The 24,097-nt window shown below is 40.5% G+C and overlaps 1 protein-coding gene across 12 annotated transcripts in view; it reads left to right on the forward strand.

Annotated features, from left to right (window-relative positions):
* Positions 1–24,097, forward strand: part of cadps2 (Ca++-dependent secretion activator 2) — a 228,518-nt gene that overhangs the window by 125,436 nt on the left and 78,985 nt on the right. For all 12 annotated transcript variants that reach the window (XM_044194159.1, XM_044194157.1, XM_044194161.1 and 9 more), the window contains exons 11-13: positions 153–353; positions 10,304–10,440; positions 21,817–22,004. In XM_044194159.1, the coding sequence (XP_044050094.1) occupies positions 153–353; positions 10,304–10,440; positions 21,817–22,004 (526 nt within the window). The remainder of the gene's footprint in view (positions 1–152; positions 354–10,303; positions 10,441–21,816; positions 22,005–24,097) is intronic.

Consider the following 24,097-nt stretch of genomic DNA (forward strand, 5'->3'; position numbering starts at 1 on the left):
GCAATACAACAGTAAATGTGCAAAAGTTGATACAACTTTTTGAAATTTCCTGGCCTGGGGATCTGTGCTGTTTGTTCATTATACTGATTTGCATTTGGTACAAAGCCTTTTATTTTTTTACTTACTTTCCCTCTCCTCCTCCTCCTCCTCAGGTCTGCAGGGCGGCCGGGTGTTTTTTAACGCGGTGAAGGAGGGCGACCTGGTGATGTTTGCCTGTGATGACGAGCAGGACCGGATGCTGTGGGTCCAGGCCATGTACCGAGCCACCGGACAGTCCTACAAACCGGTCCCACCACTGCAGAACAAAACCACAAACTGCAGAGGAGGAATCCAGAAACCAGCTTCCCCCATCAGTAGGTTCTGATTCTCACTGGGTTTGTTGTTGTTGTTATTATTTAAAAATGAAACTTCAGTAAAAACGGCAGATTTGACTTGGTTTCTCCAAGGCGGTCAGCCCTGCCTACCAAGTCCAGCTGGTCAAAACAAACTTTTAACTAACTTCATCTTGATGCAGATTCTGTTGGCTAAAACACGTTTCCAGCTGGTGATTATCAAACTAACTTCAGCCTGGTGTCTGGTGACTTTTTCTTCTCACATCCGCTTGAAGTATCAAAAGTAAAAGCACTCATTACGCAGAAAAATGTCCCCCGTATATTATGTGGGTTTTTTTAATTTAATCAGTATTATTACAGTCTTTTTTTTTTATTATTAGTGCTACACAAATTAACAAAGACAAAGCAGACAGAGGTACCCAACAGACAATACAAACAATAATCAAAAATTGCTTTTACCTGCTTTTATCATAGCTATAAAAAATTGTAGTTACAATGTAACAAGATTGTAGGACTGATTGGGTTGCTTGTACGGGATTTGCAGTGGCGTGACATTGTACGTTATAATTTGTTCGCATGTAAAGAAAGGTGTGTGTTTAAGTGAGTGTGTGTGGTCATAACACTTGTGGCTTAGTAAGTACAGCGTATGTGGAAAAAAAAAGTGTAGTGTGTAAGTATCATTGGAGCTCATTTTAACCACTTTGTATTCTGGCAGTTTAACCTATAACAATGCACCAGATTTTATGTTTCACTTGACATTAAGTTGATATTTGTATGTTAATTCTTAATATGCAATGTAACTACTATAGTGCAGTAAAAAGTACAACCATCAAATGGTAACACTCAAGTAAAGTACAAGTATGTACTACTTCAGTAAATGTTATTTAGTTACGCTCCACTACTGGCCTCTTAATTTTATTTTTGAACTTGAAAAAACGCGTTTTCTCTCTGAATCAGACAGATCCTGACTCATCTCATCTCGTTATCAGTGTAGTTACTAGATGACGTGTATGTTTCATTTATATGTAATTATTTCATCTGATGTTAGTGGAGGGTTTTTTTCCTCTTCACTGAACATTATGAACAAACGGACATTCAGCTGGTAGAGATGGACAATTCAAGAGTCCAATGTGTGAATGTTAGTGGAGGTGCTCTTAATATGAGGTGAGGTCAGGAGGAGCCGATTGTCCAAACTAAAGTCAGCGAGGCTGTCGTACGTATCATCGTAGAGATCGTTATAGAGACTTGACACACCCTGAATTTTTCCTTTTTCAAGGTCTAAAAATGAGATTGCGCTTATATGTTTGTGTATTTAAGGGTTTTGTTTAGTCTTTATATTGTGATGTTTCTGGAGCTTTGTCGGTAAGGTGGAGCTTTATGTGGTGATTTTCATTTTAAACTCGGAGAAGAAGAATGTGTTTGGTGTTTTCTGACGTCAGGGCTGCAGCAAACACCGTAAAACGCCTTGAGTGCTTTTAGTATCTTCAGATATTTTAACATCAGTCGTTTTCTTTCCTTTTTCCTAATTTCTTACATTTTTCTTCTTTCTCTCATCTCTCCCCTTCTCTCTTAATTGTTCCCTTCTTTCATTTCCTGTCTTTCTTTACTCTTTACATCTGCCTTCCCTCCCTTCTTCCCATCTTCTGAACAGTCTTTTAATATATCCTGGATTGAAAAACAGTGGAACTGTCCTTTAATACAGAAAACCAGACAGATCTCAGACTGAACTTATGAGGGTTTTTTTGATTTGCTTGCAGAGTGCTAATTGGTTGTAGCTTCACACACACACACACACACACACACACACACACACACACAGTAGGAGGCAGATCGAAACAGGTGAACAGCATGCAGGTTGCACTGCTGAGAGAGAGAGACAAAACACACGCGAGGTAATAAAGGAGGGTAGAAATGAAAGAAAGGGATGAAGGGAAGAGAGGGCAAACAAAATATCCCTCCTTTCTGATCTTCCCATCACTCAGTCTGCCCATCTTAACGCCTTTAGTTCCTTCTTCTCTTTCTTCCTCCTACCCATCCTTTTTCTGTCTTTATTGCTTCCATCTTTCCCATGTTTCTTATTTTTTGTCCCTTTTGTCCAGTCTTCCATTTCTTTTCCTCATTCTTCCCTTTTTTCCCACTTGGCCCTTCACCAAAACAGACTGTGTATCCTTGAGGTCTGACAAACGTGTTTAATGCATTTCCTTTCTCATAAAACATTTCCAGTTTTTTTCAATATTTAAAATCCTAGTGGTCAAAAACAGGGTACCTTAAAGTTTTTCCCTTCTTGCCAAATATTTATTTTTCTTTTGTACTGTTTTTCTGAATTTCCCTCATTCTTCACCTTTTTTCATTTGTCCTTCAGACTTCTGTTGTATTTCCTCACATGGACATCTTGTTTCTTTTTCTACTCTTTCCTCTCCTTCACCTACAAATCATTTCATTCATTATCTGTGTGGAGGATGGCGTCTACGTGCTCGCGGGCCACCTCCTCCCGGCCGAGCATTGTGACGTGAAGAGCTTCACACTGAGAGCTTATTACGGCAGTATTTGTGTAATGTGGCCCGGCAACGGCCGGTTCTCGCTGCCGCTTATTAGCGTTTAATGGAACATTTTGAAGCGTTAATGGCGATAGGTGCTGACACGCTGTTTGCAGGAGGAAATAGGTGTCCCTGAATAGCTCTTAACTGTGTTCTAAGTGCTGCTCTGTCTGTCTGTCTGTGTGTGTGTGTGTGTGTGTGTTTGTGTGTGTGTTTGTAATGGGCTTGACAGAAAGTCGTTGTCGCTTTAATAATGATCGTATCGGTGAACCTACATATTCGTCTCTGCTCACCCTGCAGGCGTTTGTCATAAAAATGAAATGCGGAGGTTAAATAACACTAATGACTGCATGTGTACGCACTTACACAAGCACACACACACACACACAAACACGGGATTTGTAACTCTAATGAAATCATACTTCTCCCATCTTGACTTCATGGAAATAACAGAGTTTTCAAACACAAACAGGCTATTCTTCTTCTCTGTTTGAAGGTTAATAACTTGGAATAGGTGAGACTATGAGATTGGGGAGATGGTTACTGGCTGAATTTCTCTGTTCCTACTCTACATACGATCCATAACATTACTGTTAACTGAGGATTCATTTCAATATGGCTACTGTACCCCTTTATTCTTCCCTAAACATTCATCAGGGCACACACACACACACACACAAATACATGCATAGGATATACTGTATATACATAATATCAATCTTAATGTTCATATTGGTGTTATTGTGTGCTGTCCAAATTATATTTTGATGCTGTGTCAACACTGTTCATGAAACTTTCATGCCAATAAAGCCCTTTGAATTGAAGTGACTTGAATTGAGAGCAGAGACACACCCAGTTCAGGTCAGTCAGATATTATCGACCGGTGTGCAAATAATGAAGCTGTTTACACGTGGAAGGCATGTTAGAGACGTACACTTACCAGGCTGCTGACTGCTATTGTTGGCCCTGCTTAATGGGCCCTGCTCTGTAAATCCTCAGCTTCTGTTTTCAGGGATCAGCTCTTCCTCTTGTTTACCAGCTGATGTCCAACAATGTTCTCACACTGAAGCAGGTTTTTATTTAAGAAGGAATCATTTTGTTCTTGCAGTAGACACATACACATGTACACACGTACGTGTGAAACGAGCAGCAGTTCAATTCAGTGGGGCTTTATTGGCATGGGAAAAACAGATGTTTACATTGCCAAAGTATTGCAAAAGTAGTATATACATATAAATACCAGAAAAGACTGAAAAAATCTGATGTTCTGTAATTTCTTTTTCCTCAAGAAGATATTACTTAAGGAATAAAAGGAAGCTCAGTTAGAGAAAGAGATGGAAACTAACAGCGTTATAAAAAGCAGTTTATTGAGGGAAGATTGAGACATAAGCAAAAAAGAAGGGGAGGAAATTGGGGATTCCATAAAACAAAACCAGGCCTTCATCTTGATGTCGTTTCAGGAGATATTTTACTGCTTTGTGAGCAGATTTCAGCAGCTGGCCTTTGTGATGTTCTCGGCTCTGAAGTGACAGAGTGAAGAAACAGAAAGACAGATGAGTGCGAGTTTGCTAAAGAAACTCCAGCAGACATCACTTCCTGTCACCCTCTTGCCTGTTCACTGCAGCCAGCAGTTCACATAAACAAGATTCAAATGGACCAGCGTTCAAAGGACCCACAACGTCCAAACAAGTGGAAATCATCGGAGGCTGTGGGGAGGTTTGGCCCTGGCCTTTGTTCTGAAATCCACTTTTATCACACAAACTGTGACTTCCGTCCTCAGTATGAACAGACGGGCCTGTTGGGGGTAGAGACTCGCCCCTGAAGTTGTTTTTCGGGGATGTTTACACCTGTCAGTTGTGTTTTTGAAGAAGCAGGTGGTCAGTTTGACAATGAGGACAATCCTGAGGAGAGATGTCCAAACTGTCCGCTTGTCTTAACCTCCTGGGGTTTCAGTGGTGCCCTCAAATGCAGCAGAATAGCTGGTGATGCGGTCGTGAGCTTCTCTGAAACTTTTCCCCAACTTGAGATTGTTTGCACTCTGCGTTACGAGAAGGCTCGCTCAGCCAGACTGAGACTGATGGGCTTGTCTGTCTGCATCTTCATCTCTGCTCGCCCTGACATCGTCTCCGTCGCTGCCGCCACGCTCCGACAGGCAGATCAAGTCACATCTCTCAGCCCGGTGCACCTGAAACTGAAACGTTCTCCGTCCTCCTCCTCCTCCTGCTCTTCGTCTGCATCAATAACCTGCCATCAGCGGCCGCCACCACCTCTCAGAGCAGGATGTCACATAGATGTGACTGTTGCCGTGACGATACCAATGGAGCCCAGACAAGATGGGTATGGAGAGACTGAGCACAGAAAACTACCCCCACCCTCCCACTTCATCACACACACAGAAAACCCTTCAACACTCACTCAAACATCCTCACACATGTTGAAAATATGATACCAAGGTACAGACAAATCACATATAGTTGAAAATTACATTTTAGTACTGTACTGATTTAGCATGGCACTTCTATAACAGTTGACTCGGGCGGACAGTTTAAAAAAAAAAAAAGAACAAAAGATCAGAATCAATGCAGCAGGACCAGAGATATCGTCTTTTTTTATTCAAAGCATTCTTCTTCCTTGTCAAAACCTGGATGCTACATTACCCACAATGCAACTCGACTGCAGACAGTTCAGTCTGAGATTGTGGTGTGTTATGCTAGTAGCGGCTAATGCAGCCTGGAGCCTGCAGCAGACATGAGCAGCGGGCTGCAGAGGTCTGGTGAGCTCACTTCCTTCTAACTCCACACCAACAGATTTGTTTCATCTTCAAACTTGTAGTCTTCAGCCCCGACCGACGCCGACTCAAGTGACATCACCTGAGGACATTTATCAGACTTGACACAGCTCCCTCTGGAGACACTGAAGGCTTTATACTACTTTTTTCACATATGCAGTAGAACTCCCCAACACCTGGAAACACAGATGTGTAAAATCGGTGCAGTTCCTCTTTAAGGTGTGAGCACACACACATTATGATTGTTTGGCCGATGATAAATTAACGTGGGCGTCTCTGATCTGTTCGAGTCTGGTTCAGTTGGTGTTGACAGCAGACAAAACCACACAGTGTGTGCTGGTTAATGATTCTGATAGTTTGTACATGAAAGCTCATTCCTGTTCTTGGGAAGAGCAGTGGAACTGTACAATTTGAACTCAAGGTGCACTTACTACTTATTTTCTAATGAAGGCCATGAGATGTGACTGCAAGTTCTGTAGAAAGGTATTTTGGACTATTTTAAACATATTTTAAAAGCATTTTTACGACTTTTGACATAATTAATAAATAAATAATAATTGTATGAAAACATCAGTGAGGATGATGTAATAATGCTGTAGATGAGATTTGAGGTCAGAGGTCACATCTCAGCTGAAATCCACCTCATTATAATAAAGTTCTCTCTCTCTGTAAAGTTTACAGTACTGTCCTTGTCTTCGTCTCTCCGTCCAGCATCTCTTCTGAATTGTTTGGCTTTTTGGGGGGGGGGATTCCTCCCTGCTTCGAAACAGCTTTCCGACAGGAAGTTAGATCAACCAATCGGCAAGGTGTGAGGCCACACAACAGAGAGGCAGGTGTGCGGTGCTTGCAGTTACCCATAACACTGCATAGATCAGCAGAGATGTTTACATCAATCTTTGCAGAACTATAATTCTAGTTTAGAGTTAATACCCTTAATTTTTTTAGGAAATCAAACCTCATTTTTGATGTGCCTTCAGAAATTGCCTTCACACTGGTGAGAAACTGTTTGTAAAATACAAAGTGAAGAAACCTGCAGACAGTCTGGACCAAACACACCATCTGTGCCAGGAGCAGTGACATCCGTCCATATTTTCTGTCACACACACTCATTCACACACACACACACACACACACACACACACACACACACACACAGCCTTTAACACCCCCCCTGCAGATAATAGCTGAAAGTTGGACTCGACACGGATCAACATCACTCCTCCGCTGTCTGTCCCCCAATCAATACTCCCCCTCCTCCCCCCTCCTCTTATTATCAGCACTAATCTATATCCCTTTGTCTCGTTTTCTTTAGAGTCGCCTCCTTCACTCCCTGTCTTTTCTCCATATTACATTAAGGACAATTCCATGTTTTGGAGGTAACGAATGTAAAATGACCTACATCGGAATTAGACAGAGGGAAAGCGGGCCACGGGAGCCAAAGGGCAGCCGAAGTCAGAAGAAAAAAAGACAGGAAGAAAAGGAGAGGAGCGTTGATTGGAAGTTGATTGTGGAGATTTCACTTTTGCTGTCTTTTTTTTTTTCTTTTTGGACAAAAGCGACAAAGAAAGGATGGAGGAGGGGGGACGAAACACACATGTCTGAGAGTCCTCGCGGGCTTCTCTGTGTCCACACAAAAACAAAATGGCAGCGTTAATAAAAAGCAATCACTAATGCTCGTCTCGGACGCGAGGCCGCGGGCGTCACAGGCGTGGAAACAGCGCCGGCATTCTTCAGCGAGCCTTGGTCTTTTGTGGGGCCATGTGTCACACTCAGAAACTTCCCATCCCGAAATGTGCTCCCCCAATAAAGGCGGATGGAGAGTGTTAGGCTTTTCATTTGGCGGGGCCATTAACAGGAAAGCCTGAAAGGACTGGAAATGAACCCAGATTTGCTCAGGCCGGGACGCCCTGTGCCTCTTCTGCTTCTTTTATTTTTCCTTTTTTCTGTTGATTCTTCCATCACTGACCCCGAGGCCTCGGTATCGTCTGCTGCTCCAGGCGCTGCACGGTCAAGCTGCAAGAAGTATCTGTACTACTGTGTAAAAATACTTCATTAGTAGTCATTCCAGTGTTTTTTAAGTATAAGTATAGTAATAATCTAGATTTTTTATACTGATGAAAATCCCATGAAAAGACTCAAACCAACAGTGAATAGCTTTGTGTGTGTATCCAAAGCCTAAAATATATCTTCTTCCTCTGAGCCACAGAGCTCCACTGTGTAAAACACATCAGCGAGCCGCACTGTTGCACTGGGTGACATGTTCCTTCATCACCATGAACACACACACTGTAGTTTATTCTGACTCAGTCCCACACACCGTCTTGCTGCCCCAAACACTCACTACAGCACCACATGTGGATTCATCCGCCGCTGAAAATAGTCCCCAACAAATACACTGTTTCCTCCTCTTTGTTTGATTAAAAACTACAGCGAGCAGCTGTTTTAGGAAATTACTGAGCCTTTTTCATAAATGAAACTATATATTTGTGAGGTGTTTTCAGTAGGAACCTGGAGCTGAGAGCCACAGACAGAGTAAGGAAGTCAGAAAGTATTGAGAGATGGACTAACACATTGTCGGTTTTGGCCTTTGGGATTCGTTGACACTACGAAAAATATAGAATAGGGACACCCTGGTGGCCTAGGGGTGTAAGGTGCTGATCCTTCCCCTCATTTCCCGTCATCTCTCTGCTGTTAATAATGAAGGCATAACATGCCGAAAAAATCCTTTAAAGGAGTTCGCTCAGGTGTAATCACATGATGACACCTAAGCGAACTGCATTTGCTAATGAGGACTTTGACATGCAGTTGAAAGCTTGAAAAGCTACGAAGTTGACCATGTGAGCAAGAATGCTCAAATCATGTGGTTTGTGTTTCTGACTTAATACATGATTCATTAACAGAATAATAATTGATAATTCAGTTCAATCAACCAATTTACTTTATTGTACCAGAACTAGTAAATTTCAAAACTTTACTCCGGTTTCAGCTTTAGAAAAATGAGAAATACCTCGCTACGTCTTCATGTGGACGTGAAGCCTGATCTCCTGCTGCAGTTGATCAGCGATGTGTTGTTGTTTGTTCTCTTCCTGGCTGGCTTTCGACTGAGTCACTTCCAGTGTTTTCCTCACATGTCGTCCATTTTGGCGAATGTTTTGTGTCAGCTGAGAGTACTGACAGCTTCACAGAGGATCTGTAGCCAACCGAGGTGGGAACTATTAGCCACAGCACTGAGAACCGACACTGCCAATGTAGTCTAGTCTGTGTGTGTGTGTGTGTGTGTGTTTACACTTCAGTTCATTGTTCAGCTCAAAGAGAGGCATGAATGATTGTGAATCTGAACACATTTATATATCACCTCTTTAGCTGTCGCGATCATGCAAAGATATCTGTGCAGTCATTCATCAAGTCCGTTTTACGTTATGACGTCGATAAACTCAACTCTGGTTTGGTTCTATAGGACATATCCTCAAATATAGGAACAATTCTCTTGATGGAGGCACTATTGCAAGTATATTGTAGTATATAGTTCAAAAAGTTTTACATTTTACAAATTTAAACAGCTTTAAAGGTTTCACCAAAATCTAGGAACAGATGAGGAGAGTCTTTCATACACTTTTAAAATGATGAAGTTCATCATTCTGATTTAATCAAAAACTGTAGTGAAACCTTCAGCCCTTCTAGTTTGGTAAAATGTTAGTTTGTAAGGGTTTGAGCTTGTAATGTACAGAAGAGTCACTGTTTTACAAACAGAGGACATGTGGGAGATAATTCGTGGTAAATCCAGTTGTCCTTTAGCAATATTTTACATCTTGCATTCAATTCATAATGGAACTAGAACAAGCAGCATGAGATTTCTTTTTTTTACAGCACGTAACTTCAAAAGAAATTTAATAGAAATATTTTCAACATTTCAACACCTTCTTTAAATGTGAATTTTATCAGATTAGTTTCTCCGATCCTGATTCTGTGATAAATTAAATTTGATTCTGTTATACTATTTTCTCTGACCTTGTGACATAAAACCTTCCTTCTCGACACTAAATTTGTACAGTGAAGAAGTCTGATCCAGAATAATAGTACTTACGTTTTCCTGATGGTGGTGTTTTAACATCCATCTGAATTTTAAAACCTACATTTCTTCTTTAAAGTCCTTCATGTGAGGATAAATTAAGTCAGAATGAATTCTGTTAATCGTTTAAATCAACTTTTCATGACTAAATTGCTGGACTCCTGTGGAAGTACTTTTTATATTAACACTTAACAATTTACATCCAGCGTGCACTGTCAGTGTGTGTCCTGTATGTAGTGAGACAGACAGCTAAAGGATAGGTTCGCCTTTTTTAAGTCTGTCTTATACTGACATGCACATATGTAAAGTGTTGTGAAGAGATGCCCCTCCTAAAGTGCTGGAGGACGGGAGGAACAGCTACAGTGACCAACAACACGTTAGACGTACAAATGGGCATGCGAGTGTTGACTTGAAAAAATGTGAACCTGTGTTTAGCTCTCCGACTTTCATGCTGGTCACAGTTCATGTTCCACTCGCAGATGATGTTGGCTTCGTATTACCTATCACAGCAACCTTTCTCTAAACTTAAACAGACCTCAACCATAATGTATTAAAAACACGCCTTTTCTGTGTTCAGGTCTGGATCCGTCTCAGCGTCAGGGGGTGGAGGAGCTGATCTCTGCAGCTCCGTGTCGCTTCGACCACGCCGCCCTGTTCACCATTTTACAAAGAAACACTCTGCAACACCGCATGAATGACTCCTTCTCCTGCCTGGTACGTTAACACGAACACATCATCTGACACACTCTTGGTTTTTATCTTGATGTCCATCTTTGTTGTCAAGAGCTGGTTGATTCTCCACCACCCCTCAGAGATCTGCTGTCAGTCAAACTGGGTGGCACGACTGACTTTGTTGCAGACGTTTTTCTGAACGTGGTGCTCTGTTCTTTGCTCATGACTTACACTAAGTTCTCAGTTCTTCTATTGACTTTTTCAAAGAAGTGTGAAATGTAAGCTACATCACCTTCTTGTGCAGCAGGAAAGAGCGGACACATTTTTGTGTGTCAGGACTGTTTACAGCAGTCAAATAGAGAGGAACAGATGTTTTTTTATATATGAAAATGCACAGTTTCCATATTATATTTTTCTTGTTACTGCTACTACAGGAAATATTTTTCAGTATGAAATCAATGGGGTTTTTTTTGTCTTCTACTACAGTGAGAGCAGGTCAGTATATAATTCTACTTACAATTACTCGATTAATCTATTATTCAAAAGAAAACATTTCAGTATGTTAATTTGGAATCTGGAAACTTGTGATGGTCATTTTGAACTATTTCCAGATATTTTATAAACTAAATGATCATTCAGTATCAATAATTAGCAGATTAATTAATCATAAAAATAATTGTTAGTTTGTCCCTAATGACATGGTTGAAATCAATTTTACCAATGAGTCAGAGCAGAAGGTAAACAATGAGAAAAACACTCCTGAAGAAACTAAAACGATCAGCAGACAGTTTGAAGATGTCAGAGAGACAGAGCTCTCTTTCTCTCTCTCTCTCTCTTTCAATTCAGTTCAGTTGGGCTTTATTGGTATGGGAAACAGATGTTAACATTGCCAAAGCATGTGTAAAATAAAAACATAAACAGAAGAATTGTGTTATTAAAATATACACAGATAAGTAAGATAGGATAATAATAATAAATTGTACACTTGCAGTTAAAATACAAATACAAAAAGTGAAAACTAAACACTGCAACATTTTTTTTTATTTTTTACAAGTGTGTGTGTGTGTGTCCTCAGGTTGTGGCATGTTGATATATATTGGGCAGCAGGATGTTGAGAGCTCATTTAGCTCTTTGAAATCTGAGATTACAGAGTTGAACTTGTTAAAGTGAACGTTGCTTATTTCATTGAATGTTGTACACTGTGGGAGGAAGTGCATCTCTGTCTCAGCCTCACCTGTCCAACACTGACCACATATTCTGTTTTCTTTTGGTTGCCAGGATTTTTTGTGTCTTCCTTTTTCGTTTGCCAGTTTGTGGCCACTGAGCCTGTAGTTGGTCAGGATCTGTCTCTGCTTTCTGTCTATTCTGCCAATTCATCATCTCTTCTCTCTCTCTCCCTCCCTCCCTGAGGGGCTAAATGCTCTAATCAATACTTTCCATATAGGAACATGACCCTTATGGACGACTGCTGGGCTGACTCAATGGAGGGGGGAAGAGAGGATGGGTGAAGCCTAAATAAGTGGGTGGGGTGGGGGTGGGGGTGGGGGTGGGGGTCTACAAACTGTGTAGATATGATTTACATTTACTTTTATATTTTAACTGTAATGCCTTAACCAGATCTCTCTAGAGTTGATAAATCTAAAAATACAAGCTTTGCTTTAGTATGGTCAAGGCAAATTGAGAGAAAAAAGAAAATGGAGATTTTGGAAAACAACAGCATATGTCTGCTGATGTTGTAAAACTGTGTTGATGTTTATTTTGTCAGATGACTCGACCGTGATCCTAAAAATGTGATTGACGCTTAGTGCAGCTGCACAGGAGTTACTGTTCCAAGCATCTAGCCAAGATCAGTACAATCACTTTTATACTCATTCAGTCGTTTGACAACAGAAACAGAAAAAATACTTTGGACTTGACAGACTAGAAAACAGAAACGTTCACGTCCTCGAACAATAAAAAATACATAAAACAGCGACTGGATGGCCGCCACTAGCCACATACCTTGAATATTTAGATCTTATGCTTTTGCATTCAAAGGACTTGGTCTCAGTTACGTGAAACTACCTCACTTACTTAAGGGAGCATGCCATGCCATTTTAATGGTAAGCATTCTTGACAGACTTGCAACTGACTGTAATTTAGTTATGAAGACTTTACTGAAACCAGCTGAGTAGCATTTACATTACGTTACACAGCATTTAAATCTGTGACTTGCAGTTCTAACAGTTTGACTTCTTGAGGCGGAGCGCTTAGTTCCACTCACTCAAGATGGCAACAAAGAGGAGGAAAAATAAGTGATTTGCTGCTTTTCTGTTGTTTTTGTATTTCAGTGTGGACAGGGAACTTTTCATAACAAACCGATGAACACTAGTGTGGGAGAAAGTCCTTTTCACATGTAATCAGTGTTTTTAACTTTATCCATTTTAATGTGGATATAGTCTAAAGGATAATCCGCTCTGGCGGCATTTTGAAGCATTTCTGGAGTGTTTTTGGCCACTGTGTCAGATACACTTTGCTTTTTACAAATGTATGAAGTGACACACGTTTACGCTCTAAGTCTATTTTTTCCCTCCTTTTCTCTTAGTGAAGTGTAATCTCAGCAGGCAGCCGTTTAAATCCCACAACTCTCCTGCTGACTATTTGTTATGAACATATCTATACTTAAATAAACTTGATTTGATTATACCAATGAGTCAAGGCCCCCAGTTACCCCAGTTTCACTGTGAGCTTTCTGGTTTCACTGTGGACTTGAAGAGCTACAGTGGGTAGGGAAATAAAAATCAATGAATCCATAAATTAAAAACAACACTGTTCTCTCCCTATATACTCTTCATGTAGCCTACTGTAAAAGTATGTATATTAATTTCAGCCAGCTTGGTGAAAACTGTTTTTCTGGCAGGACTCTGAAAGGACGGCTACATCTGAGAACAGTTACACCTTAATGAAGGTTGGAGCCACTGTGGCAAAAATAGGTGCTTCAGTGCGCATGCTGATGTCTCATGTCTGATTTAAATTTAGATTTTCAAAGCAATTCAAAGTGCTTTACGTAAGACAAAATATAAAAGAAACGCAAGGCAATATAAAAAGACTAGGATTTAAAAAGAGTGAAACAAAATAAAATGAAAGATTAAAAAAAAATCCAAATTAGAAAAAGACAAATTAAACTAAACTAAAAAGTATAATAAAATAACAGTACAGGTGCAGTGCAAGGTATAAATAAATAGTCCCTCATTTAACTTAATCAAATACAGCAGCAAACAGAAAAGTTTTAAGCCCTGAATTAAAAGAACTGAGAGTGAACTGAGATCTCAAGTTTGTTCCAGATATGTGGAGCATAAAAACCGAACGCTGCTTCTCCATGTTTAGTTTTGACTCTTGGGACAGAAAGCGGACCTGAGCCAGACCATCTGAGAGGTCTGGACAGTTCTAAATGGAGCAGCAGATCAGAAATGTATTTTGGCAATTCAGTGCTTTATAAACCAACAGTAGTATTTTAAAAACAAACAGGGAGCCAGTGTAAAGACCTCAGAACTGGAGTGATGTGATCCACTTTTCTGGTCTTAGTGAGGACTGAATCAGCTGCAGCTGTCTGATCGACTTTTTAGAGAGACCTGTAAAGACCCCATTACAGCAGTTGAGCCTACTGAAGATAAACACATGGAGACATAATTCTAGACATATTCTTAAGGTGATTGTTGGCTGCTTTTGTTTCTGTCTTAATGTGGATGTTAAAATGTAGGTCTGAGTCCATGACTACACCAAGATTTCTGGCCTGATTTGTGGTCTTTAATGTTAGCGATTGGAGGTGAGCACTGACTTTTATTTGATTTTCTTTGGGTCCAAAGACAATTATTTCTGTTTTATCTTTGTCTAACTGGAACACATCCAATCATTGATTTGTTCAATGCATTTACTGCTTGTATAATGGGACCATAGTGACCTGGTGAGATTCTTATAATATGAATCTGTGTGTTGTCTGCATAATTATGGTAAAATATGTTGTTGTTTTCCATAATTTGAGCCTGTTGGAGCGTGTAGAAACAGAAGAGGCCCGAGGATGGAGCCTTGGGGAACTCCACATGTCATTTTTGTCCACACAGATCTGTAATTACCGATCAACACAAAATAGTCCCTGTCTTTCAAATAGGAATCAAACCAGTTTGGCACTGTGCCAGAAAGTCCCACCCAGTTTTCCTGACTGCCACTGTCTGTGTTTTAAGTGGATGTCATTAAAGAAACAAGAAGAGACTCTGTGGTGTGGTCGAAATCCTGCCTGGAAAACATCAAAACAATTGTTTAGGGCAAAGAAGGTGTTAAGCTTTTGAAAAACTGCCTTTTTTAATTACAGTCAATGAACATACACCAGTGTTTTTGCATACTTTAGCCCATTTGATTCAAATTATGTAAAATATTCCGCTTTCCTTATTAATTTTCCAGGCAGCTGTAACTGTCAGTTCATGTCAGTACACAGTGAAAATAATCATGCAGTGTTTTACTGCACTATGTTTAAGTACTGATCAATTTGTGTCTGTAGCAGTGAGTATATATGAGAATATGTGTGCTGGAGATTTAAGGTTGGTGGTAAATGGGCTAAAATAATAGGCTAAAATGTGCAAAAATACCAGTATGGTTAAAAGGCAGCACATATATTTTTGAATCCACTAAATTTAATGGCAATCTTACATTTTTGTCTTTGACATTTTAATTCCAAAATTCATAACAAATCCAAGTATTCATAGTTTACACCATAGTGCCATGCCTGTCAGGGTGAAAACGTCCTATATAACAGAATGTAGACCATCATCAGGCACTAAAACTCCCCAGTGAAACATAAACTAAGACAGCTCTTGAGGAGTCAGCTCATCCTGACGTGCTGCGTTGTGTTCTCGTCTTTTAAAAGCAGCAGAATGAGGAGATGTTCACCAGAGTGACATCTGTGCTTCTTTCATTTCTCTACCTGCCTCACCAGGACTCCTTCCAGCTCTGCAATTAGACCGATCCATTCACACTGTCCCTCCAGCTCCCTCTCCTCAGCCTTTTGTGAAAACTCGAGGGCTTTGTGTTCCAGCCTGAGCCCCTTTTCACCAAACACTCTGAGAAAAGGCCAGTGCCTTGGCGTGGGGGACATCTGTTGAGAAGTGGCTTGGATTCATGTCATAGACGGGGTCATATTTTATTCACAAAGAGTTGAACCCAACAACAACAACAGTAATTAGGCAGAAATTTGGTTTGTAGCTGGGGCCCAGAGTCCTGCAAATAGGATCAGTGCAGTTCCCACTGATGATTGAAGGCTTAAATCCTCCAGTGAAGCTACTTGTGGAGCAAGTTATCAGAAAACTGGCTGAAATGGTTTCCTGACACAACTTCATCCATGTAGGTGGCAACACTAGGGAAAGGAAGTTCTTGAATTAGCTTAATCCAAAACCATAATACAGTATTACTTAGAATTTTGTTGCAAGAGTTTGAAGAAATTGTCACCTAAATTTAGAAAAAGATAGAAAAGCAGTCTTTGTATCTTACAACGCGGACAATTAATTAACTAAAAGACAACATTTCGACCCAAAATGAATGCTGTTTACACCAACACCAACCTTACTTTAATAATGCAAAAGGCTGCTTTGGTGTGGGCATGTTGTTTCAGGTTCAGGTGGGATGATGACATATGATCCTGGAAGTCCAGTTCGAGTAAACACTGCACAGAGGTTATTAATACTATGAGACAGGATTTTACAACTCTGGAAAGTTATCACAGTGACACTTATTTTATCCACCACCTCCACGATTGGTAAACAGCAGCATTATCCGTTCACATTAAAAAGTAATTTACTGGGAATGTGTGCTTGCAGGTGTTTGAATGGCCAACTTACTGTGTTGGCTGCAACATTTGTTAAGCGTCAAGCCAGGTTAAACAGTGGTCTGATTGAAATGAATTAGGAGGCTGCATTTTTTCACGCAGTGCTGATGTCGGCCTGAACACAACATTGTCTACCTACAAATTGCTGTCTTCTTCTCGTGCAGGAAACATCACCAAAGCAACAATCAGGCGATTCATTATCATAACAGTTTGCTTTCTTGTCATTGTGTTGTTTGTCATCAACACATGGCTCATTGTGGTTATCCCTCTTTTACAAAGGTCACTTTCTCCAAAGCATTACTCTTATATAGAATCTTAAATGAATTGATTCATCAGGTGGACGACTTTTTAAAAGTACCCCTCCACTCATGTCCCCAGTAAAATGCCAGACCTTGACTTTACTGACTTGTATCTGTGCAAAGTTTGTCACTGGAGTGGGAGATGTCTGTACTCTTCCCTAAAATCTGAGATTCAAACGTACGTAAGATAGATTTGGGACGTCACAAATTCAAAAGTCAATCGCAATGCCACCATCAAAGAAACCTGAAACCTCCAGTGCAGAGCGGACTTGTCAGTACAGAGGGTGAGAGTTTGCACTAAGTTAGCTTAGTGAAAGTTTTGACAGACCTGGGAGAGTGTGCAGTTTCTGGATGTAAACCAGACCCTGGAGCTTCCTTCCACTATCTGCTAACATTACATAATAACAACACTAACATCTTAGCAGATATGATTGTATGTTTCACAACCACCAACACTGTCAGCCACTGCCAGTTACAAGCTAACAAACAACAGAAACAAATAAAAGATGCTAACTACATTTAACATACTGATACGTCTGCCAGTCGCTGATTTTGGTGAACAACAGACTGAGGCTCAAACATGTACGGCTGAATTTCTCCAATGTTTCCTTAAGTATTTTACAAGAAATGACTGCAGAAATTACATATATGTTTTTGCTGAAACGTGTTTCTTTTTTCTGTCAAGTCACTGATGTCACAATCCCTGGGATTTATTTTATAACCCCTTAGCGGGTTCTGACCCCCAGGTTCTAAAACAGCGTCTCAGAACATGGTATTAAAGTTTCTGATTGGCTGACCAGATGTCTCTTATAATCATATACAGTACGTACACAGTATGTGTTCTGGTTAAGATGTGACTGTCAGTAATGTCTCCAGCTGGACCCATGTTTTCTGCCGCTGTGTTAAATACAGTCAGACATTTTTTAAAGGCAAACTAAAGAGAAAAATTTGCTTTACGTTAGAGCTGCAACTAACTATTGTTATTAAATAAACTGTTCATTACTTTTCTGTTTAATCAGTTGTCACATAATCACAGTTTCCCAGAACCCAAGGTGATGCCTTCAGTGTCTTGTTTTGTCTAAATGAAAGTCCAAAAAAAATTAAAATGAGAAAAGCAGCAGTAAAACAACTATTCAATGATTCTACTATCAAATCCCATCAGAATTAGAACAGTTTTCTGAACTGAATCTTTAGAATAAGTATAGCTGCTGCGCGGCTGTGAGTCGGGGCCGGGCATTTTGAGGAGGAGGAAGAAGGAAGAGGAGGCAGTCCATCAGCAGAAAATCCCTGACCAAAGTTATTCAACCTTGAAGTCACACATGTCCACACAGCACAATGGCTGAGTAGACATTGGCATGTTCATTCATGATCTTGCTGAACTACCTGCCAAGCCAGAAACCATCTGTTAGTTTGGTGTCACCTGAGCAACAAATGTGAGAGGAAACAACTGAAGCTTGTCTTGGCTGGATAATGAGTTAATAATTAGAATCAGGTGTGTTAGAGTAGGGAGACACCTAAAACATGCATGGCAGTAGCTCTCCAGGAGCTGGGTTGATGACTACTGATATAAGACGGTCATTGTGCATCACCCGGGTCTTGAACTCACTAACTTCGTCACCAGTGGCACATCATGATCACGTTGGGCTACCTGCAGAAACGGGAGAATCAGAGGTGGCTTCACACGAAGGCTTATGCAACGCCCACTGTGCTTCTTTTTTTTTTTGGTTTTGCTCACTTTGTCACATACGAAAGATAAAACAGGCATCAATAGACCATGACATTGGTTCATTACAATACAACTGAGAACATGACTGCCACAAAAACTGATAAAAGCAAATAAGGATTTTAAAAAGCCAGCCATTTCGTTCAAATTGTTTACAGGATATTAAACCTTTGTTTTAATAGCATACATTTTTTGTTCCAAATACTTGACTTCTTTCTTTACAGGGATTGGCCTATAATAGTCATAAAGTATGTCCTTAATTAGACATGAGTTTACAATTAATTACAATTCTTCCTCGGCACTGAGGAGCTGTATAGCAGAGTGTGCAGCCATGTTTGGTCTTCCGGTAACACTCCTTGACTTCTTGCTGCGTCACAGAATGTTTCGTTTGTACGCCCCCTGGTGTTTTGGTGAATACTGCAGCGGATAGCGTGTTGAGCATAAACGCCTCTGTGCGCGCATGTAGCTCAGGCGTGATCTGCTCCCCACGGTGTCTTGCGTGAGCATAAACAAAGCTTAAAAGCCTCCTGAGTACTCAAATGAGAACTGTTTGCACCTATCAATTTTGAAAGAGCAATGGCCAAAGGGGAAACTCCAACACTCAGAATGGTGTAACTTCACCACTCACTCAGAAAGTCAGGGATAGGTTTATAAATCATTCAATAAACAATACTCTCTCAGCTTCCTGTCAGGCATCTGTAGTCAAGTGAAGAGCGACAAGCTGAGGTGTTCGTTGCTTCAGAGCCAAACGCTGCTTTCACTTTTTTTGGGTCGTGTCATTCCTCAGAGGGAGGCGGGGGACACTGGCGCTCTGACACGGAGACGTGCAGCCGTGGCTGATGGAGCTAACGAGGCAGTCGGCTCGTTAGCCGCTAATTGAGCGGTCAGCGCCAAGACTGGAATTCGCCATCTGTTTGTCGCAGAGGAACATCTTGTCGCTTCACGCCCGTCGACAGGCCCCTCTCTCTCTCTGTGGTGTGATATTAATAGCTCGAGCTCACAGACGGACAGAAAAATGAAGAAACTGGAGAAAACGACAAACAAACTGAAAACTGTAGGGAAGGGGGCAGAGGGGGAGGAGGGGGGAGCCACTAAAAGGCCTGCAGAGGAGAAATCTGCCAGGTCCAGTTAACCCCGACAGGAAGCAGCATGTCAGCGAGAGTCTAAATAAAATACTGGAAATAATGTTGTCTAATTTCAAGTCCTTAAATGAGCTTTGATACAGTCAAACATACAGAAATCATGTCTCAGATTGCTTTTATTCTGAAGAGACATTAAACCAAACTTACTTTCATTTTCTCCTTGATGAAATTGGTGTTGACAGTTCCACTTAATTCGGTAACATAAATTACTTGAAAGCATGTAAAAAAGACACAATCCTCTGGGAGGAGACAGTCGTGATTATAAGGTAAACTTCCAACCACTGTCAGCTCTGCCTTACACACAGGAGACCTGAGTTCGGGTCTCGTCACAGACCTTCAACAAATAGCTTTTTTCCCTTTTTTTTTTTTTTTTTTTTTTTACATAACCAATATCTTCCATCATCGTAACCATCCCATAATTGCAATGTGCACATATTAATGTTTTAATAACATAATGCAGAATTTTGCAGAACTGTCAGATATCAATGTTCTTGTGCTGCCATAGAGTTGGAAAAATCCTTAATGTAAGTAAGTGTAAGTTATTCAAGAACAGCTGAAATATTTTTACTTCTCATTTTAATTCTTAATTTTTTCTGTAATGATCAGCAGTTACCATCAGTCACTTGAGAATGTCAGCGCAAAACCCAATCACTGATTATTTGATTCTACCAGTTTGGTCAACACTTCACCCTGAAAACATGGTGAAACAAGGGAAATTCAAATTCCTATGCAGATATACCTTCATTTATTAGCTGATTCATTTAAATGTAAAGAAAAAAATCTATCCTTAATTGTGAATTACAAAATCATCGTGATAAGAAGAAGAGTCAAGATGCTGTTATTCTTACTTCAAAATAGACCTGACATGTTTCATGCCAGAGTGATATTCACCAAGTGAAAACTATGACTCGTCCTCCTCTGACAAGATGTTTTATATTAAAGTTACCTTATAGTACGTTTAACATTTAAAGTTATAAATCAGCAATGTTTACTTAAAAAATAATCGTGTTTTGGAGGATAGAACACTTTTTAAATGGAAATATTAAGTCAGGACATTTCTGCAACCTTTTTTCAACCCAAAACGGCTGCACAGAAAAAAAACGTCTTTTCCAAAACAGTATAATTAGAATAAAGAAGAACCTTCGCTTTACAATTCAATATGCTCAGATTTGTCAGTTTTGATAGTAAAATCTTTCATTTCATTAAAATACAGACTTGGTGTCATTTTACTAGATCTCTTTCATCTTTCAAACGGCAGATAATCTACCACAGAGGCAAACGGCTCTGAAGGTAAAATGAAACAGTTTTTGCAGCTTGTCGTCTCTCCTGAGTCGGCTGTTGCCACGTGGAGAGGAACAGGCAGGAGGAATCGTGTGTGTGTGTGTGTGTGTGTGTGGTGTCAGCTCTGTGGAGGTGCAAATTTTTTAATGTTCCTTCCGTGAGGAATCTTAATTAGCGTTGTAAGTTTCATGCCTAATTTAGTGATTACGTGCAGGATGAATGAACTAATGAACATCTCAGGATGTTCAAGTCATTCCACACCTTTTTTTTTTTTCTTGTTTTTTTTTTTACTTAGCAGAAAATTAATAGTTGAAAGGTTAACCTTTACACTTCTGTGTTTAATTGTGGTAAAGTATTGAGGATTTTTATTGAGCCAAAAGGTGACCGCTGTTGGTTCGAGCCTGTTAATGTCTCCCATGGTAACAGGAAGCTGTGAGGGGAAGTCTTGGTTATCTTTCAGGACGGTTGTTCAGCCGCCACTGGAGTTTCTAACAAACTGCTGTTCACGTTCACAGGTGTATTTATGTGCGTCCTATCCAGCCACTGTGTTTTGCCCTCAACAATAGGCCTTTTTCATGGCAGACATTTTGACTTGTCATAGGAGGAAAATCACAGGTTTTTAACAATGGCCTCATTCTATTCAAGTGTCCCAGTAAGCCTTGACAGTGTGACTTTGAGCCAGCATGCACACCACCAGGATCCTGAAACCAAAGCGGCTAAATTAAATTCAGCCGTTATTCATTTTTTTATTAACACCTGTGCTTCTCCTTCTGTGACACGTTTAAATGTCTTCCGTGAAACAACTTACACTTACAGCACAGTCCATCACTCTGGTCCAAAGCAAAATATCACAACAACTAGTGGTCAGATTGTCAGATTTCATGCTCCTTAGACCCCTTGTAGATTTTAATGAACCTATGACCTTATCTCTGGGTGCCACTTCCCAAGTTTGCTTGAACATTTTGACTATGTACACTTTGAAGCTGAGTCATACTGCTCCCCATGTCCAGTAGACTAATGACGCATGAAACTGTGTTCCTGAAGAACGGCAGCTTTCTCCTTCCTTTCTCTTTAAACAGGTCAGGTATCAGGTCTGGTGTGTGTGTGTTTTGTCTTCAGGGTTGGTTCAGTCCCGGTCAGGTGTTCGTCCTGGATGAGTACTGCGCGCGGTACGGCGTTCGAGGCTGCCACCGTCACCTGAGCTACCTGAAAGATCTGATGGATTATTCAGAGAACAACGCGTTGGTCGACCCCACGCTGCTGCACTACAGCTACGCCTTCTGCGCCTCCCACGTCCACGGAAACAGGTACACCGGCCAACACGGACTCATTAAAATTGGTCTCAGGAATCACAGGGGAGCTCATGATACGATAGCTGTGGTGCACAAGTGGTGCATGGGAAAAAGTTCCTGTCCACCCCTGCAGAGATCCAGAGGTAAAACTCCCATGGCTTGGCCTTGCGGGCCAACGAAAATAATTAGTCATTTTTGTGAGTGGGAATCCGGTGAGGGATCTTGTCCTTATCACTTACTGACTCCTGCAGTGTAGAGGAATAGTAATAGTATACAATAATAAATAATACTGTGCAGAACATCTGTCTCCTTTTCTTTAGCCCTCCTCTAGTTGAGCGCTTTGGTTTGCAAAACCAAAAAAAATTATGTCCAAATAAGAAAGTCATCACAAAACAGAGTTCTCTTTAGTTTACTTAATCACTTATAAATGAACAATATGTGGAATTACTTTATGTATAAAGCAACAACTATCTCAGAACAGCTCTGTGAACAGACTGTAATTTGACCTTTACATTTATTCTGTATATCTTCACTGAGCACAGATGCTCTTTTTCAGCCACACAGAGGCTGAATCCAAATGTCCAAACTTCCACACACTTACAGACTCCATTTGTGGCACATAATCATGAAGTCTGGACTGCCGAGTGCTGTCCAAAATCACATTTCATCATGTTGAAGCAAGGGGCCATAAGTGCAGACTTCCAGAGAGTCCACACCGGGTGCAGATTTCACCAGACTTTGCTTGGAAGATCACCAAGAATCGATGGCAATATGGGTGTGAAGAAGTAGTTGTGATAAAATTAAAACAAAGTGGGTCAATATACCAATAAGTCAGATACAATTTAGATTTATTGCATACATTTCCCGTATGTATTTGAAGACTTCTATTTCTTTTAATATATATATAAACATACCTTTATGTTATATACACTTTTTTCCCACCAAGATAATCTTAACTCTCTTGGCTTTGTTCCATCCGCTGCTGAAAACTGTGAAATGCAGTTGAAAGCTATCAAGCTAAAAGCTAGTAAGTGGTTTTGTCAAACTGCTATTTCCATGGACAAAAATTAACTCCCACACTCAAAGGCTGGACACAGTAAATTGCCCGTGAATATTTAGTTTCAGATCCATTCAGATAAATACTCAGACGTGGATTATAGGTTCAAGATCTCTGCATTGGATGTATTCACAACAACAACTGGGGATTTGAAGTCCCATCTCATTGCACATTTTATCTCTCACTGACTTGACAGTGAACACTTTAGACAGTATTTGTGACCGAACACTTTCCGAAGATATCATTATATCTGATGTCCATCGCGATTAAACGTCCATAAATGAGAATCATCACGTTTCAACGTTTTCGCTTCAGTATTAAAGTAATTGAGTGAAAGTTGTCTGTACATCCCTGGGTACATTGCAAATAGGAAATGCTAAGAGATAATTCAGCAAATTTTTAATTGGTGCCAATTTTCCAAAAATATAGGCTAAAAAAAATGGGGCTTACGTTGTTGTGGGAGGTGATGGCTGGGAGGTGTTGGAGAGGCAAAGTTTCCTCAATTTTGTCTGAGGGGAGGCACTTTGGAAACCCCTGGGTTAAAATAACTAGTTCCTTAAAGTTAGAGAAACATCGTGGTTTGGGGTAAAGTTACTACACTATTAAGGTTATTTGACCTTCGTCATCATGGTTACACTAATAACCACTTAGGGAATGATCATTGTCTTGGACAAAAAGAATGGAAGACAAGCAGCAAGCTTCCATGTTAAAATCGGACATTTTGTTGACCCATCCATCCACCCCGACCTCCTCCCTTTGCAGACTTTGTAGATCACACATTTTCCTCATTTGATCCTGATGGAAAAGAGTCATAAAATCCTACGACTGCTAGAAGGCTTTTTCATTTGAACGTAAACGCATGTTGTTTTTGGGTATTTGCTAAAACAACTGATTTTCTTGAGAGAACAGTCTTATAAGGGTGGGTGGTTACCTTCAGGCCTCCACTGATCGCCAGTAAACTGCCCAGATATGAGCAGCAGCAGTGTCTTTTAGCCACTTTTTGGCATCAGTGTCGCTCCAGCAGTTCAGTTCTCCACTTCACTCCTGGCAG

The sequence above is a fragment of the Siniperca chuatsi genome, linkage group LG4, assembly GCF_020085105.1.
Source record: "Siniperca chuatsi isolate FFG_IHB_CAS linkage group LG4, ASM2008510v1, whole genome shotgun sequence".
Classification (NCBI taxonomy): Eukaryota; Metazoa; Chordata; class Actinopteri; order Centrarchiformes; family Sinipercidae; genus Siniperca; species Siniperca chuatsi.